Here is an 18,607-nt window from a genome sequence, read left to right as displayed (position 1 = left end):
TCCCTAACTTGCCATTTCTGTTCCTCATTGTACTCTGTTATATCAATAGGTTATGACAACAATGGCTGAGTTTTTTACTAGGATCACAAGAAGAATAGGTTGGACTATGTCCAAAAATGCGACACAATCTTTTAGGTATGTTCTTATTAGTAAACAATTTATCTGACATTTACCTTAAGCTAAAAGTAGGTATCATTTAGCACAACCTCAAAGACAACTCACCCATGTGTACAAGATCTATTTCTCTGTTTCAGAATTTGGAGGAGGACAGTACTCTGTTAATTCATCAATATTTGCATGCACACCGGTGTATCTTGGCGACTTCGTGATCGAACCTCTCTATCCCGTTCCTATGACGGGCCAGTTGTTCACACAGAACAAAGGAAGCAAGATTCAATTCTTTCCCAGTTATGAATCGCTGAATGTGAATCCGTCGAAACACACCCCCTTACTTCACACTCTCAAGTAGGTGAGCCGCTACTGTTAGATTTAAAGCCATGATTTAAGTTAGTTTTATAGCTACAGAATGTGATTTAGAATTGTTAGATTTAACCAGTCTCTTCAGTGTTGAATTTGAAATTGAAATGATTGAATGTTAGCTTTAAAGCTGCATTAAGTGATTTAAGTTAGTTTTGTAGTTTTAGAATTGTGATTTAGGATTGTTAAGACTTTATGAATTTAATATTTTAGCTTCTTAGATCTTATTCCTGTATAATTTCCTGTAAAGTTACTGTGTGACCTTCCTCCAGTGAAGAAGACACACACTTCTTTGCTAGACTAGACATAAACATGTCTTTGTTTAAAATTGTAAATGCTGAGTTGCTGAGTTGTTAAAAAATATCCGTTGATATGAAATATATATACAGGATATTTTGCTTATGATTGATCCAAGGTTCATATTGATGGGATTAAGATGTGATTTGCTGACCTAGCACAAGATATCAACACATTCACATACGCACACACACAACACACACACACACACATATTCGACAGACACAAGACACAACACAGCCTTTAGAAAGACAGACAGACATTGGTTATGATTATAATTTGTTATAAAAGGTTGTTTGGAATATTTCATCTTTGGTGAAAAGATCGTAAATAAACAACGGTGAAACCAATCTCTGTTTTTTTCTGGTCTGTTTTTCGCCCCAGAATTCTGCAGGTGGCATGAAGGCATTGGTCTTGAAAAGAAGCCGTTCCAGCTGGGGGAACCTTTACAGCTACCCAGTCATCACTTAGGCGGATAATTCTCTCACACAACCCAATAAACTACTCGTGGTGTATTGTCTCAAAATTGTTTTATCCATTTCTGCAAACATATTGATGGTACCACAGCTTAGCAGTCCTCCTTGACTGGGACAAATTTCTGCCCGTCTCTTATATCAGGATTAAATACTGTTTCCACTAATTTCTTTACACAAGAATGCAAAGTTATCACTTACTGGTTCGGTGAGCCCTGACGGTCTGGTCTCTCATCAGAGTTCTCAGCTCTGCACCGTGGACTTGGGAGTGTCCCGTCATCCGAGGATCAGATGTGTAAGGCCCACCCAGGGACACCAAATTGTCGTGGAAACTTCTAATAAACACTTCAGAACACTTAGCAGTTGTCTTTTCAGTTATTTATTATAGTAGATCTTATAAAACAGGAAAAGGAAAGAAGACGACGACACCACCTCAGGTGATGCCGAGAGTGCGCACTCTGAGTTGTGTCTTAGTGGCTGTTATCTCTTATACTCTAAAGGCATTCGCTTACTGCTCGCGTCTGCACATGATTGGCTCGAGGCTTGCTAATGAGGCTAAACATTGGTTCTTTGATCGGGCATGCACCTGGTGTGCTCAGAGATGCGCAGCAGATGTGTGGTTAGGCATAACATAACATGAAACATAAGCCTTGTTTATCACCAGCCGTTGAGCCAAGGACACAGAAAGGCGATTACAGCTTGTGGGAAAACAATTTCTCTCAGTACACTAGGCCACTTGAGCTCAACACACAAAACACAGGGAATAGGAATGTTCATTCACTAAATTTCCTTCACAAAGCGAAACAAAGGTTTTTTTTGGATTTAAAATTTATTTGGGCAGTGCTTGAGGTGTGTAAGCCTGTTTGAGTCACAGGAGCAAACTGAAAGACATTTCTTTGAAACTGATTTCTCTTATAGGGTTATTCTGCCAAATGCTGATTTCTGAACTCATCCCAAGTTCAAACATTAGTATTTTGCTGTTTAAAATTGAATATGATCTTGATTTCTATGCATTATTCAAGGTCTGAAAACACTTCATCTTTTTATTTTGACCAGTTGGCATTTTCTGTAATTAAATGCTCTAAGTGACAATATTGTTATGTGGAATTTGGGGGAAATGCCAATAATTTATGGAATAACACAAAAATGTTCACGTTCCTCAAACACATACCTATAAATAGTACAACCCCGATTCCAAAAAAGTTGGGACAAAGTACAAATTGTAAATAAAAACGGAATGCAATGATGTGGAAGTTTCAAAATTCCATATTTTATTCAGAATAGAACATAGATGACATATCAAATGTTTAAACTGAGAAAATGTATCATTTAAAGAGAAAAATTAGGTGATTTTAAATTTCATGACAACAACACATCTCAAAAAAGTTGGGACAAGGCCATGTTTACCACTGTGAGACATCCCCTTTTCTCTTTACAACAGTCTGTAAACGTCTGGGGACTGAGGAGACAAGTTGCTCAAGTTTAGGGATAGGAATGTTAACCCATTCTTGTCTAATGTAGGATTCTAGTTGCTCAACTGTCTTAGGTCTTTTTTGTCGCATCTTCCGTTTTATGATGCGCCAAATGTTTTCTATGGGTGAAAGATCTGGACTGCAGGCTGGCCAGTTCAGTACCCGGACCCTTCTTCTACACAGCCATGATGCTGTAATTGATGCAGTATGTGGTTTGGCATTGTCATGTTGGAAAATGCAAGGTCTTCCCTGAAAGAGACGTCGTCTGGATGGGAGCATATGTTGCTCTAGAACCTGGATATACCTTTCAGCATTGATGGTGTCTTTCCAGATGTGTAAGCTGCCCATGCCACACGCACTAATGCAACCCCATACCATCAGAGATGCAGGCTTCTGAACTGAGCGCTGATAACAACTCGGGTCGTCCTTCTCCTCTTTAGTCCGAATGACATGGCGTCCCCGATTTCCATAAAGAACTTCAAATTTTGATTTGTCTGACCACAGAACAGTTTTCCACTTTGCCACAGTCCATTTTAAATGAGCCTTGGCCCAGAGAAGATGCCTGCGCTTCTGGATCATGTTTAGATACGGCTTCTTCTTTGAACTATAGAGTTTTAGCTGGCAACGGCGGATGGCACGGTGAATTGTGTTCACAGATAATGTTCTCTGGAAATATTCCTGAGCCCATTTTGTGATTTCCAATACAGAAGCATGCCTGTATGTGATGCAGTGACGTCTAAGGGCCCGAAGATCACGGGCACCCAGTATGGTTTTCCGGCCTTGACCCTTACGCACAGAGATTCTTCCAGATTCTCTGAATCTTTTGATGATATTATGCACTGTAGATGATGATATGTTCAAACTCTTTGCAGTTTTACACTGTCGAACTCCTTTCTGATATTGCTCCACTATTTGTCGGCGCAGAATTAGGGGGATTGGTGATCCTCTTCCCATCTTTACTTCTGAGAGCCGCTGCCACTCCAAGATGCTCTTTTTATACCCAGTCATGTTAATGACCTATTGCCAATTGACCTAATGAGTTGCAATTTGGTCCTCCAGCTGTTCCTTTTTTGTACCTTTAACTTTTCCAGCCTCTTATTGCCCCTGTCCCAACTTTTTTGAGATGTGTTGCTGTCATGAAATTTCAAATGAGCCAATATTTGGCATGAAATTTCAAAATGTCTCACTTTTGAGATTTGATACGTTGTCTATGTTCTATTGTGAATACAATATCAGTTTTTGAGATTTGTAAATTATTGCATTCCATTTTTATTTACAATTTGTCCCAACTTTTTTGGAATCGGGGTTGTAAAACCAGAGAAACCAATCATTTCGTAGTGGTCTCAATTTTTTCCCCCGTGCTGTCGCTCTGGTAAACTAGAACTGTGAGTAAATTCACTATAGAATACCCCCTGCTTATGAGCCTCTCATCATATATTGCCATATATAAGGGAATAAGTTGAATTTTCTCCCCTTTGAAACTTCAGACCGGGATTATTTTCCTTCATGCACATCTTCAGGTGGTATACTGCAACTGTGTAAAGCTTCATCAAAATCCATCAAACCATTTAGGAGGAGTTGCGCTTAAAAGGCACATGGACAGACGGACAGATAGGGTGATTCCTATATAACCCCCCACCCTTTGTTTGCAGGGGGCATAAAAAGTCCATAAGGTTCACTCAAGGGCTCCCGTCACAATGGGAATTTAAAAAGACAGGATTTTATCTCCCTATTGCGTTTAAAGGGGTGTTTTAGGTCCTTTCCTAACTGAGGTAAATCATCCACAAAACTACTACTTAGTTGATCCTAGACATTTGGGCAAAATCCCAAACTTTTTTTTTCCCCTCTCCCCTTCTTCAGATCAATTATTGGTGTTTTTACACTTTTTAAAATTTCAGTGAACTTACAGGAATGGTGGAAGGACTTTGTATTTCACCCATTTTTCCCAAACAAATATTCACACATCTGGTCAAATCCTGACTTTTTAATTAACAAATTGCATCAAATCTTTCAGTCCATAATAATCCAATCAGTCTTGTAATTCCCAGATTTAAAGAAGAGATATGATCTTGACAACATCTTACAATCTCAGTACTTTATTAAAAAAAAAAAAAAGCAAAAACACCCTCGGCCATACATCAAGAATAAAATATTAAATAACATCATTTAATTAGTGAACTTGAAATGCTTTGGAATAATACATTGTTCATTTCCACACTGTATAAAGTTCCATAATTTCAAAGTGATAAAATCCCCACAGCCTCCTCCAGTAAAAGAGGAGGAACGTGCAACACCAGAATGTATAAAGCCTTTCAAAGATCCGATTGGACCCAAAATTAGTGTTTGGAATTGAACTCATTAATTCTCACACTTTTTTCTAAAAAGAACTGAGGAACGTCCTCAGTCTCAGCTGTGTGAAGGTGCTGGTATGGTTGCAGATTACCATGTCGACTAAAACCTTCCACCGTATGAGTCCTGTTGTGTTTGAGGAGCTTACTGTTCTCAGTAAAACTCTTCCCACAGCGTGAGCACTGATACGGTTTCTCTCCAGTGTGAATGCGCTCATGTCGTTGGAAACTGCTATGCCGAGTAAAACTCTTCCCACATGCTGAACAGTAATAGGGCTTCTCCCCAGTGTGAATGTGTTGGTGTAGTTGGAGATCAGCTCCCTGTATAAAACTCTTCCCACACTCTAAGCACTGATACGGTTTCTCTCCCGTGTGAATGTGCAGGTGCTTCCGGAGATTTCCGCGCTGTGTAAAACTCATCCCACAGTGTGAGCACTGATACGGCTTCTCTCCTGTGTGAATTCTCAGGTGTTGATTGAGAATGCCTCTCTCACTAAAGCTCTTCTCACACTGTGAGCACTGATACGGTTTCTCTCCTGTGTGAACGCGCTGGTGTCGAAGGAGATTACTCTGGCTAGTAAAACTCTTCCCACACAGTGTACAGTGATGCGGCTTCTCTCCCGTGTGAATGCGCTGGTGGATGTGAAGGTCCGTTCCTTGAGTAAAACTCTTCCCACACTCTGAGCAGTAATACGGTTTATCACCCGTGTGAACGCGCTGGTGTTTTTGGAGGTTACTTCTTTGTGTAAAACTCTTCCCACAGTGCGAGCAGTGATACGGCTTCTCTCCGGTATGAATTCTCTGGTGCTTTATAAGATTACCGCTCTCAATAAAACTCTTCTCACACTGCAAACACTGATAGAGCTTCTCTCCAGTGTGAATGCGCTGGTGCCGGTGGAGATCACTCTGGCTTGTAAAACTCTTCCCACAGTGCGAGCACTGATACGGCTTCTCGCCGGTGTGAATCCGCTGGTGTTTTCTGAGATTCCCGTTTTGACTGAAACTCTTTCCACACTGTGAGCATCTATACGGCTTCTCTCCTGTGTGAATCCGCTGGTGTTCTTTGAAAGTACTCTTCTGACTGAAACTTTTCCCACAGTTTAGACACTGATATGGCTTTTCTCCTGAGTGAATATACTGATGCTTTTTGAGAGTACTCTTTTGATTGAAACGCTTCCCACAGCAGGAGCAGTTATACAGCTTCTCTCCTGTGTGAATCTGCTCGTGTTCTTTGAGAGTACTCTTCTGACTGAAACTCTTCCCACACTGGGAGCACTGGTGGATTCCTTTTTGCATTTGTCTGTAAAGAGTGTTAGTACAGAAAGTACTAGATAAGCTTTGATGACTGCCAGAGCTCTCTGTGGAGTCCAGATCCTCACATTTAATGTCGACTGACATCATCTTGGGTGGATCTGCTGATGTTCTTGCAGGGATATATTTATGCTTGGTAGGAAAGAGGATAGCAGGAGAAGGCAGGACACCACTCATACCTGCAGCAGAAAGAGGCAACATAGAAGATGGTTCAATATATTTAAAAATATCAATAAATAAACCATAATTTTATACTTACATTTACAGACTAAAATTTTGAGCGACACAACAGACTTCCTGTCTGGAAACCAGAGTACATGGGAGAGCAGAGTGGAAATGTACAATTTTCCCCAGTGCAAGGAGGTTCGTTGTAGAGTATCAGGGTTCCCATTTTCTCAGTACTGGATATTTCTTTTTATTTATACAAATGTAAACACTAATCAAAATTATCAGCCACATCATATGTTCCTGATAGTTTAATAAAATATTTATAGCAGGACACACAAGATTATCAAAGTTATAAACTTCTTTAACATTAAGAAGTTAGATATAACTTAATATGCAATGTATTATGAAAAGCCTGGCTAGGTATTATTACTGAGGTCTCCAATTCTCTATCTATCTTGATTATCATGGGCGTAGATCACTGATTCAGGGCTAGTACAAGTCTAGGGAGACAATAGGGTTTTTCACGGTCACATGCACACACCACCTCTGTCTCCGTCCTATGGCTGTGCCCCTTTAGAGGCACATGTTTATCTTTTAAATGGAACATGGAAAAGGATGAATGGATGGGGGTAGATGGTGCCGGTACCACACTTCCTGATCTCTTCAAATTCTGGAGTGATTTATTGTTTTACTGATCATCAAAAGAATTATGGCTCATCCTTTACTCATCACACCCGATGTTGGAATACTGCTGGATTTTGCAAACTCAAGTTTTCCAAGGAGGTGAGATCGAGGCTTTTTCCCCTTTTTTTTGCTCACGGGAGTTTTTTTTTTTAAAGACTGTCTTGCCCTGTAGGTTACCCTTTTTTTTTTTTGGGACTCTGATAACGATCTGAATTTTTTTTGTATTATTTAAAATGGACTAAAGCGCATCGGTTGGGACATTTTGGTTATGCTGCTTCCGCGGTTTTTGGACTGAAAGACTGGCCTGGGGGCTTCCATTTCTCTCTCCATCCCCTTCTTTTCATCTCACTAACAGCACTTGAATAAATCTAAGCACTTGATATTTATAAATGCGTGTTTTTATGAACCAACAATGTTAATTTGAGGACAACCCTAGCAGAGTTTGTTACAACCCAAAGGAGGATAAGTCGCCTTTTGAGCCGGAGTCCTTCTTGGTGTCTTCCTAATGGAGAATATTCCTTGATAACATTCTATCCACGTTGAGACCTGGATTTGACAAATCACTTCCTTTTACTCCTGATATGCAATATGTCCAAATCTAGGCCCATAATGGAAACAAATTTGTTAATTTATTTTTCTTGGTTCTGTAGTAGACTAAAGCGATACTGATTTCCATTTCAAAATAGTGTGGTAAACAAATGTAATCATCCAGAACGATGGCCAAAGTCATTAACCCCTTCGGACACAAGAAAAAATGCTATGGAACTTCGTGTGTACGATTATGTCCAAAGGGGTTAAAATGAGCATTTCCACTCAGAAGCTGGGGAAAGCCCAGCAATTCAGCTGGATACTAGAATTTTAAGTAGCTCTACAGTAATGTGCAATAAAGAGTGAATTAATTAATTTATATATATATATATATATATATATATATATATATATATATATATATATAAATAAATAAATAAAACTGCATTTTCAATATAAACTTTTTACATACTAGGTTTCAGATAGGTTGGATTTAAACGACCAGATGAGCAGCAAATCTTATTTTTATTGAATTGCAACAGTACAATACAATGGACAACCCAGGCAGCGGCGCTGATTTCGGGTGCCATAAACATACATCGGGTCAACGTTAACTTAACTTGTACTTTAAAGAGAACTTGCTTGCACTCAGAGTTCCAATTTCAAAGTAACGCAATAATATATTTAAAAAACAAAAAAAACAAAACACCATATCAAACATACTTATGGAACTAAACTTCACGATAGATAATATAGAAAGACAGACATCATAACCCGATATTCACAATAAGTAACATAGACTTAAGCAGCAAATCCTTGTCATCTGTAAATAATGCCATAAACAGGTTGCATCTAAAAAGTTGAAGCACTTCACATCTCTTCTACCATTTACAACAGTGCCATAAGCTGCACTATGAGGAGCATGTTAATCTGCTACCGGAAATTGACCACGAAGTCATCCATTCCATTCATTTAGCAAACACTCTTATCCAGAGCAGCCTGAGGAGCAGATGGGGGTTAAGTACCTTGCTCAAGGGCACTTCAGCTATTCCTGCTGGTCCAGGGAATCGAACCAGCAACCATTTTTTCCAAAGCTGCTTCTCTAACCATAAGGCCATGGCTTCCTCCATTCACAGTTTGAAGAGACTTCTGCCCCAAAACAAAGAATGTTGCGAGTTTCATTTACCCATGGAAAAATGCCTTATGAGGGGGGAAAAAAAAAAAGCCAAGTGGTGCGATATGACTAAGGTGGTGGCCTACCACTTCGCTAAATACCACTTCCCTGTTGCAACAGCGGAACAAGGCGGCTTTAAAAAGCTGTTAAAAACCATTGACCCAATACATCAGTGTGGCAGTGGGGGCGTGGTCAAGCGTCAGTCTGTGACCGGAGGGTGGAGTCAGGGAAGGTAAGTGGCAGAATCACTACACCTGATGTGAATTAACCTGTGTTTGTGTGTCTTCCCAGCAACCACGCCCTATATAAGGAAAGAGAGGGCAGAGGAAGGGCTCTCTCTCCTGCACCAGATGACTGTGTGTGTGTGTGTGTGCACGTGTGACCGGGAGAGTGTGAAAAGTCAAAGCTGAAAAGCTAAAATAAAAGAATGTTTTTGGAAATCAGTTCTGGCCTGCCGTACGTCTGTGCTCCACCCACCCGCTCTGACCTCTACAATCAGTTACCCACTTGCAACTACTTTGCAAGAGATGTACATCGAGGTTACACAGAACCTTACCAACCAGCTCACAAAAGTGACCCATTCCATGCTAACAACTGATATGCGGTCAAGCAGGACATGCAAGCCATATTAATTTGACAGTACATTTCATTCAAGACTGGGAGATAAAAACTATTTGTTCTCCAAACCAGCTGGGAGCAACGTTGTCAAAGTAGTGGAACTGAAGAAGTGGCTGAGGATGCAGTGCTTTGGTCACTGGCTTCATCTGACCATTAGTGAGCACAATGTTTAAAGAATTGATTCAGGGGGGGATGCCAGGCCTACTGTGCCCAGCAAAACGATTGCTTGCTATAAGACATTTACTATAGTATACTCAATGACCATAAAATTTGAAATGTTAAGGCTAAATAGGGAAGTATCAGTAATACAGTACAGCTTCCACTAGTGAAGCTGACTTATTTCCATAAACTCATCGTGCAGACATGTCTTCAATGCTATGTTCAAGTACAGCAGCATTTGAGAACACGCAAATCTAAACATAGAGCTGTTCTCACACATTCAACTCCTTGATTTTACCAAAATATCAAGTCAGTGCTCTAAAGACAGTGGAGATGGTCATAGACTGTAAAAAATGATTTTGTGGGGTTGTATATTTTACTGATAAAAAATGATTATTTTTTCCACAAAAAAAAAAAATCGGTAAGCAAAGGTAATCGATTGCAAGGGGTAGATCATACAGGCGCTACCTATTAATATAGAGTATAAACTTCTAATGGTGAGAAATGAGTAAACTACATCCAATTGAAGTGATGAAAATGGATTAAATAATAATCAGAAATATTAGGCAGGAAATAAATAATGTAACGCAATAGGTAGGGTATAACTACCTAAAATGACTAAAATATAGCCTACTCGATTCTACGCGCAATGATTCATGGGAGCATGCTCGTACCGTGCTCATGATTCAGCAGAAAACAGCACTCATGCATGCAGTGCTCCCAGAAGAAGAGACTGGAGCGAGTCTGCGTCTCGAAGGGAATTGCGAATTAACATTTACAAGGACGCAAACAGTTGAGCAGGATTTATTTTGTTTTTTTGTTGTGTGTGTGTCAGTTGACCTGAATGTCTGGCAGAACAGAGAACCATTTAAGAGATATGAACACATGTAGCATCACTCCACATTCTAAGTTATTCTGATTTATGTGAATACTGTCTAAACTTGTCTGGGGGGGGGGGAAAGAGTGCTAAATATGTACAAGAATAACCTTTTCTTAAACTTTTATCTTGGCACTAACTGTTTTTTTGGAAGGTTTTTACCTTTGGCACAGCAGAGAGAGAGTGAACTGCTTTTACTCAGGTTAAGCTACACAAACATTTCTCTTGTCTTTTTTGAACATACACACACAGACCTTGTGTTGTGTCAGTGGCTTAATCTGAATAATTGGTAAAACGCACTGTTGGGTGAGTGCTGCACGTGTTCATATTTTTCTTAAATTGTTCTTAGTTATTCTCATTTGTGTGAATACATGTGCAAACTTCTCTAAGGGGAAAAACAGTTGTGTGGTGTATTTTTTTTCTATTTTTGTAACAGCTTTTATTGTTTTATATCTACAATGTGCCCTCCACTCTTGACCATTTCTACATGCCCAAATGCATCGAGTTGCTGCCATGTGTTTAGCTGACTAGAAATTTGTGTCAGCGAGCAGTTGTACACATGTATCTAATAAAGTGGCCGAGAGTGTATATATGTGTGCATTGTGTTTTACATTGTTTAAATGCAGTATATTGGATATGTTGCATGTTAAGACTTGAGTGACTGAATAAACAAGTTGACTTTAATACTGTCTGGCGTCTGCTGTGTCTGAAAATAGCTTCAAGTAAATCTAACCTTCCTGGAATAGGTAATAGTTAATTTGTCATAGTAGCTAATAATTATTAATAATTATTAATTACATAAATAATGGCTAAACATTGTGTTATTACTACTCAATAACTGAGTAATTTTTATTGAAAATCGTAGGCAATATTTACCTTATTTCTTTGAGTAATTTATAGCTGTTGAATGTAGGTGGTATTTACTCAAAATAATGGTTGAAATTTACCCAAATAAAGTCTATGCAAATTGTTACCTTAGATAAATTGGGTAAATTCTATAGGTTGTTTTTTACAGTGTAGACTTCAGGAGCTCTGCCACTCCCCCCCCCAAAAAAAAAAAAAAAAAAATTTTCACCCTGTTTGACTCCCCAGTAACCTTTCTGCTTCTGGGCACTATAAATCACTCACTCATCCAGGACCTCAAGTGCGAGATGAATATCACCAAGAAAGCACAGCACAGGATGTACAGTACTTCCTGCAACAGGTGAAGTAGTTCAACCTGCCAAAAAAACAAACAAACAATGTCTCAAAAAGTTTGTGTCCAGGGTGAGAGGGGTCAGCCACAATTGTTTCTGCCCTCCTCAGGGTCCTGGACTTGTACAGGTCCTGAAGAGATAGAAGATTGCAGCCAATCATCTTTTGGGCAGAGCGAATGATGCACTGCAGTTTGCCCTCATCCCTGGCAGTGGCAGCAGTGTACCAGATTGTGATGGAGGTGAGGATGGACTCAATGATGGCAGTGTAAAAGTGCACCATCATTGTCGTTGGCAGGTTGAACTTCAACTGCTGCAGAAAGAACATCCTCTGCTGTGCTTTCTTGGTGAGACAGCAGGTATTCGTCTCCCACTCGAGGTCCTGAGTGATTGTAGTGCCCAGGAAGCAGAAATACTCCACAGAGGTTACTGGGGAGTCAAACAAGGTGATGAGGGAGAGCTCCTCCTGAAGGCTACAATCATCTCCACTGCCTTTAGAACACTGAGCTCCAAATTGTTCTGCCTGCATCAGGACACCAAATGATCAATCTCCCACCTGTAGGCAGACTCCTCCTCTTCAGAGAGGAGTCCAATGAAGGTGGTGGTGTCTGAACTTCAGAAGCCTGACAGACTGATAACTGGAGGTGTAGCTGTTGGTGTACAGGGAGAAGAGTAGAGGAGAAAGGATGCAGCCTTGAGGGGATCCAGTGCCGATGGTCCAGGAGTCAGTCAGAGACACATTTCCCCAGCTTCACATGCTGCTTCCTGTCAGACAGGAAGTCAGTGATCCACCTGCAGGTGGAGTCAGGAACACTCTGCTGGGACAGCTTGTCCTGCAGAAGAGCTGGGATGATCCAGGATGACTTGATTCTGAAAATAGTTTAGTCGAATAACATTTTCTGAGTCAGCAATGTTTAAATATGTAGTTGTTTAATCACACCTTATTAAAAACACAGGTGATCTGCCTTATATATATATCTGCCAAGATATTCTATTTTGTACAACCCCAATTCAGAAAAAGTTGGGATAGTATGTTGAAACTGAAATTAAAACTAAAAACGATTTGTAAATAATCGGGTGACCTGTACGGCAATCAAAGCAACACAACAGCACATTTGATTTACGGCACAAATTTAATTTTCTCAAAATAAACACTTTCAACTTTAATTCTTGCAACACATTTCTAAAAAGTTGAAACAGTAAAGCATTTACCACTTTATAACGTTTCCATTCCTTCTCAAAAGACTTAAAATGTGTTTAGGGACTGAAGACTCCAAGCGATGAAGTGTTTTAGGTGTTATTTTGTCCTGTTCTTCCTGTAAACAAGTCTGAAGGTGTGCAACAGTTCATCTATCAGCTATAGATGAATGACTGTTCTTGATACAGTGCCGTCTGAGGGATCGAAGATCAGGCTTTCAGATTAGGCTTGAGCCCTTGCTCTTTACGCACTGAAATTCCTCCACATTCCTTGAATGGTTTAATGATATTATGCACTGTAGAGGGTGAAATAGCCCAATCCTTTCCCACCTTTCTTTGAGGAACATTGTTTTTAAACATTTCAATAATTTTCCTCACACATTTGTTGACAAACTGGAGATCCTCGGCCCATCTTTACTCCTGAAAAGACAACCACCTGTCATCAATTGTTTCAAATCACATCATTAAATTGCTGTACCTCATTACTAGTCACAACACAGGCCGTCATTGAGCGTCCCAAACAATCCAACAGTTCCAATACCTATCAAACCAGTAAAGAGGTGGAACTTTCGCAAGGCAAAGTGGGACATGTTCACCAACCTGGTGGATTCAAGGGTAGACAGCCTCCCATCCCCAACCTCCTCCAACCTAGACCATTCAGCTCTCTGCAAACTCATCAGTGCAGTGAATACCACATGGCTTTCGTCAGCGCTACAATCCAACATGGGATAACGAGTGTGAAACATACTATGATGAATGCCTCCATACTGAAACTGAAGAGTCATCTACCAAGACATCACTCTTGACAGACTGCCTTGACAAGAAGCAAAGAGAGCACTGGGAAGACAGAGTCCAAGGCATTGACTTTACTCATTCAAGCAGGATGGCCTGGAAGACCCTCAACAGTCTTACTGGCAGAAATCACAAACACTCACGATGCCCAGCGGTGGCCAACTCCATTGCTGAACAGCTTCTGGAGAATAACCGTTTCAAGTAGGCAAGTAAGGACCATACACACTTCATCAAGAAAGAAAACAACCAAGCTCTGGAATGCTCCAGGAGTTGATGGCCTCCTTTCAACACCCTTCTCATCTGAAGAGCTTTCTGCAATAATCAGGCAACTGAAAAATGGAAAGGCCCAAGGGCCAGAGAACATTCCCCCCAGAGTTTCTGCTGCACTGCGGCCAAAAATGCCTCAACTATCTCCAGGCATTCTTCTACTCCTGCCTCCACCGACAAGCTATATAGGGCAACCATCATCACTCTGCCAAAACCAAACAAGCCCCTAGACAATCCAAACAGCTATCATCCCATCTCTCTTCTCTGCGTCCCATTCAAACTCGCAGAACGACTCCTTCTAGCCCAGCTGGAACCAACCACAGATCCTCAGCTATCTGACCAACAAGCTGGCTTCTGCCAGGGACACAGTACAGTACACCAGATTGTCAACTTCACCGAAGAGATTGAAGCTGGCTTTGAAAAGGGCCACAAGGTGGGTGTCATCCTCATGGACCTTACCATAGCCTATGACACCAGAGCCTGATCCTGAAACTCCTCAGGGCTGTTCCCAATCGCCATCTGGTGAGGTTCATTGCGAACATCCTGGCCAACCGCAACTTTGTCCTAAAGACGAGTGATGGGCAGTTCAGTTGCCCACGCCACCTCAGAAATGAAGTTCCCCAAGGCTCAGTACTGGCTCCTATGCTTTTCAACCTGTATATCAGTGACTTACCAATGACAACATCTAAACAGTTTGGCTATGCCTGATCCTGCCCTCCTCCACTTGGATAGAAGCTAGCCAAAAGTAGAGGATGTCTTGACATCAGACATGGGACTCCTGGCAATATACCTCAAAACCTGGAGACTGAAACCAAGCATGACAAAAACTACCACAACTGTCTTCCACCTTAACACCAGGGAGGCTAATTATCAACTCACTGTGAACGTCAATGGGACACCACTACCCTACAACCCTTCTCCAACATACTGGGCGGCACGGTGGTGTAGTTGTTAGCACGGTCACCTCACAGCAAGAAGGTTCTGGGTTTGAACCCAGCGGCCGGCAAGGGCCTTTCTGTGTGGAGTTTGCATGTTCTCCCCGAGTCTGCATGGGTTTCCTCCGGTTTCCCCCACAATCCAAAGACATGCAGTTAGGTTGATGTGGGGCGGTCTTGGGCTGAGGTGCCCTTGAGCAAGGCACCGAACCCCTGACTGCTCCCCAGGCACTCTGGGCGTGTGGGCACACACGTGTTCACTGCTTCAGATGGGTTAAATGCAGAGGATGAATTTCACTGTGCTTGAAGTGTGCATGTGATGAATAAAGGTTTCTTCTTCTTTTCTTCTACCTTGGGGTAAAGCTGGACCGCCAGCTGACCTACAAGCAACACCTTGAATCTCTATGTGCCAAAGTGTCATCCAGGAATAATCTCCTCTATCAGCTGGCAGGCTCATCCTGGGGAACCAACACCTCCACACTGGCACTCTTGCCCTTGTCTTCAGTGCCGCAGAATACGCAGGCCCAGCTTGGTGCCGAAGTGTTCATACAAAGAAGCTTGACAACTCTCAACGACACTGAGAATTGTCACCGGCTGCCTGTGTCCTACCCCATAGAACTTTTATCAGTCCTTGTCTGCATTGTTCCTGCTTCAATTCGCAGAGGCGGCACGGTGGTGTAGTGGTTAGCGCTGTCGCCTCACAGCAAGAAGGTCCTGGGTTCGAGCCCCGGGGCCGGCGAGGGCCTTTCTGTGTGGAGTTTGCATGTTCTCCCCGTGTCCGCGTGGGTTTCCTCTGGGTGCTCCGGTTTCCCACAGTCCAAAGACATGCAGGTTAGGTTAACTGGTGACTCTAAATTGAGCGTAGGTGTGAATGTGAGTGTGAATGGTTGTCTGTGTCTATGTGTCAGCCCTGTGATGACCTGGCGACTTGTCCAGGGTGTACCCCGCCTTTTGCCCGTAGTCAGCTGGGATAGGCTCCAGCTTGCCTGCGACCCTGTAGAAGGATAAAGCGGCTAGAGATAATGAGATGAGAATTCGCAGAGATCATCACACTTTCAAACTAGTGGAAAAGGCCCAACAAGACACCAACCACCTTCTACACAACACTGTCCAGAACAATGAACGGGGTTGGCAGCATCTGCTGTCCCATTGCCCCTTCTCCCGGCATGTAGCAACCTTGCGTGAAGCAAACCATAACACTGACCATGTGGAGAACCAGCTGGCAAAAGACCCCCAGACCCACCCAGTTCACAGTTCCTCCGAACACAAAGCTACCACCAGGCAGAGACCTCCCTTGCAGGGAATGGGTGACTTTCAACCGACTATGCACGGGTATTGGCCGGTTCAACTCCTGCGTGCACTGCTGGGGTCTGCACCCATCACCAGCCTACGAATGTGGATTACCTTCCCAGACCACAGAGCATGTTATCAGGGGCGATTCTAGCATCTGATCTTTGGGGGTGCTTAGCCCCCAGAGCTGACAGAGGCACCTGGCTTGAACGACAGTGTTTCCACGTTTATTCCGCATTTAGACAGACTTAACTAGACAAGAAGACTAGACTAGACAAAACTAGACTTATGCAATGTTTTAACAGAAGCTGACCCAATAAACTATGATATCTACACATTTACAACCACTGACAAGTTATATTTTTAACTAAACAAGACCTACTACTGCATTTGTAATGTTGGAGCTATTCATTTTGAACAGTGGTAATTGTTAATTAATGTGTTATTGTGTATTAGTGTGTATTATTATGATTTTACATTAGTTTACATTAGTTTATATTTTTTGTTGATAAGCATGATAAGAATGATAAGCAAACGTAAACGCTATGTTACATTAAATAAAATTGACTAACACACGGCGGTCTAGCACCGTAGCACTTGTACAGCTCTGCACAAAGGTATCTCGATATGGATGATAAATGTCGTTTTTATCATTCTGTTCATAGACCAGGGAACATCAATATTGCATTATGCATATTATTGTGTTGTGTTTAACAATTGTAATTCCAGTCCGTACCTTCACATCTCGCTATGCCAGTAATACTCAGGTGCTACTTCGAGTTCCTCATCGGCGTGGAATCCAGTTAAAAAAACCCCACCATGTGGTAGCAAGCACTCGCGCGGACAGGCAACCCAATCAGAGGGGACACAAGGAGGAGAGGGATTTTACTGCTCATAGACTATCACGTAACAGGTGAATTCAAGAACACACACACGCCCGCGCACACATTCATTACGCAGTGCGCAAGGGCACTTATTTCTGAAAATTACATCCAAAAGCAGTGTTTTTGAGGGTGCTGAGCTAGGGGGTGCTGAGCTCGTTTTTGGGGGTGCTTGAGCACCCCCAAAAATAGGCTAAACACGCCCCTGCATGTTATCCATGAGTGCCCCACCTTCCACCCACCTGAGCACACCAAGCCAAACCTAACACCCCAATCAACCTACAATTAGATAGCTGCAGAGCCTGCATGAGACTGTTTAGCTGCCTCATATTTAAGAAGTAGTAGCCACGTACAAAATTGTCATAAGACACAATGTATAAAGCCTCTATTCCCCCTGTAGTCCATTCAGCTATAGAGCTGGTTCATCTGTCACAGGTAAACTTACTCAGTTTGTGTCTGAACACCTGTTCGAGTGTGGCTTGATGAGACCGACTGCTCACGGTAACATCAGTGGCTAAGCTAGGTCTGATCTTCGAGCTCACTGCTAAGTGTTTTGTATTGAAGCAACATTATTATGGTTGTAAATGCTACCTTCACATGCTCCTCAGAAGGTCCTACTTCCCACAGCATTATTGCTTCCTTCACAGGCTATCAAAACTATGGTAAATAGGAGTTGCCGACTTGGAAGATGCACATGAAGCCAAGCTAAGAAACCTTTGTCACATATACACTCAAGCACAGACTTAAACACACAGTGAAAGTTAACCTCTGCATTTAACCCATCTGAAGCGCGCACGCACACACACACACACACAGCAGTGGGCAGCTATGCTACAGCACCCGCGGAGCAGTTGTGGGTTAGATGCCCTTGCTCAATGAATGCACCTTCAGCTCATCTCAAGTGGGAACTTTAGGAATAATTTTAATACCCGAGTTCCCAAATTAGTATGACCATCAACCTTTCAATATGATGCAGAAGAGGACATTTCGCTATGACAACAAAGCACTTGAACACAACATACTTGTAATTCTTCATCCAAGATGGTGCCGCGGACGGTTGCTTTGGTACTTCGCTCTCTCGTACTTTCTATGTTTTTGTGTAATTTGTTGTGTTTCTTGCGCTTCTTCTCTGGTCACATACTCCAGAGAAGAACTCCTAAACATTGGAATAACCACCAGTAAAGTTTTTTTCAATCGGTTTTCATCGATCCAGAAAGTTTTCCAGAGCTACTTGTTGGAGGAGCAGCAGCTCTCTATGGTCTCCGCCGAGGACGCTGGAGGCAGCGGGGGTTTCGCACTGCGCTCCCATCTATTCACCTGGCTAACGTCCGCTCTCTGGCTAACAAGATGGACAAACTGCTGCTCCTCAACCCACTCAACACGGATTTTAACAGATGTGCTGCCTTGTGCTTCACCAAAACCTGGCTTGGTGAGCACATCCTGGACACTTCTCTCCACCTGCCTGG

The 18,607-nt window shown here is 42.1% G+C and overlaps 1 protein-coding gene across 1 annotated transcript in view; it reads right to left on the bottom strand.

The window, feature by feature from the left end:
• Window positions 1–4,812: 4,812 nt before the first annotated feature.
• LOC132884670 (zinc finger protein 850-like) overlaps window positions 4,813–18,607 on the bottom strand; it is a 107,419-nt gene continuing 93,624 nt past the window's right edge. Inside the window, exons 11-12 of the mRNA XM_060918506.1 lie at window positions 12,336–12,505; window positions 4,813–6,557 (exon numbers count right to left, since the gene is read on the bottom strand). Of these exons, the coding sequence (XP_060774489.1) occupies window positions 5,056–6,557; window positions 12,336–12,505 (1,672 nt within the window). The 3' untranslated portion in view covers window positions 4,813–5,055. The remainder of the gene's footprint in view (window positions 6,558–12,335; window positions 12,506–18,607) is intronic.

This window comes from Neoarius graeffei, chromosome 4, assembly GCF_027579695.1.
Source record: "Neoarius graeffei isolate fNeoGra1 chromosome 4, fNeoGra1.pri, whole genome shotgun sequence".
NCBI lineage: Eukaryota > Metazoa > Chordata > Actinopteri > Siluriformes > Ariidae > Neoarius > Neoarius graeffei.
This window is presented reverse-complemented; position numbering and strand designations above follow the sequence as displayed.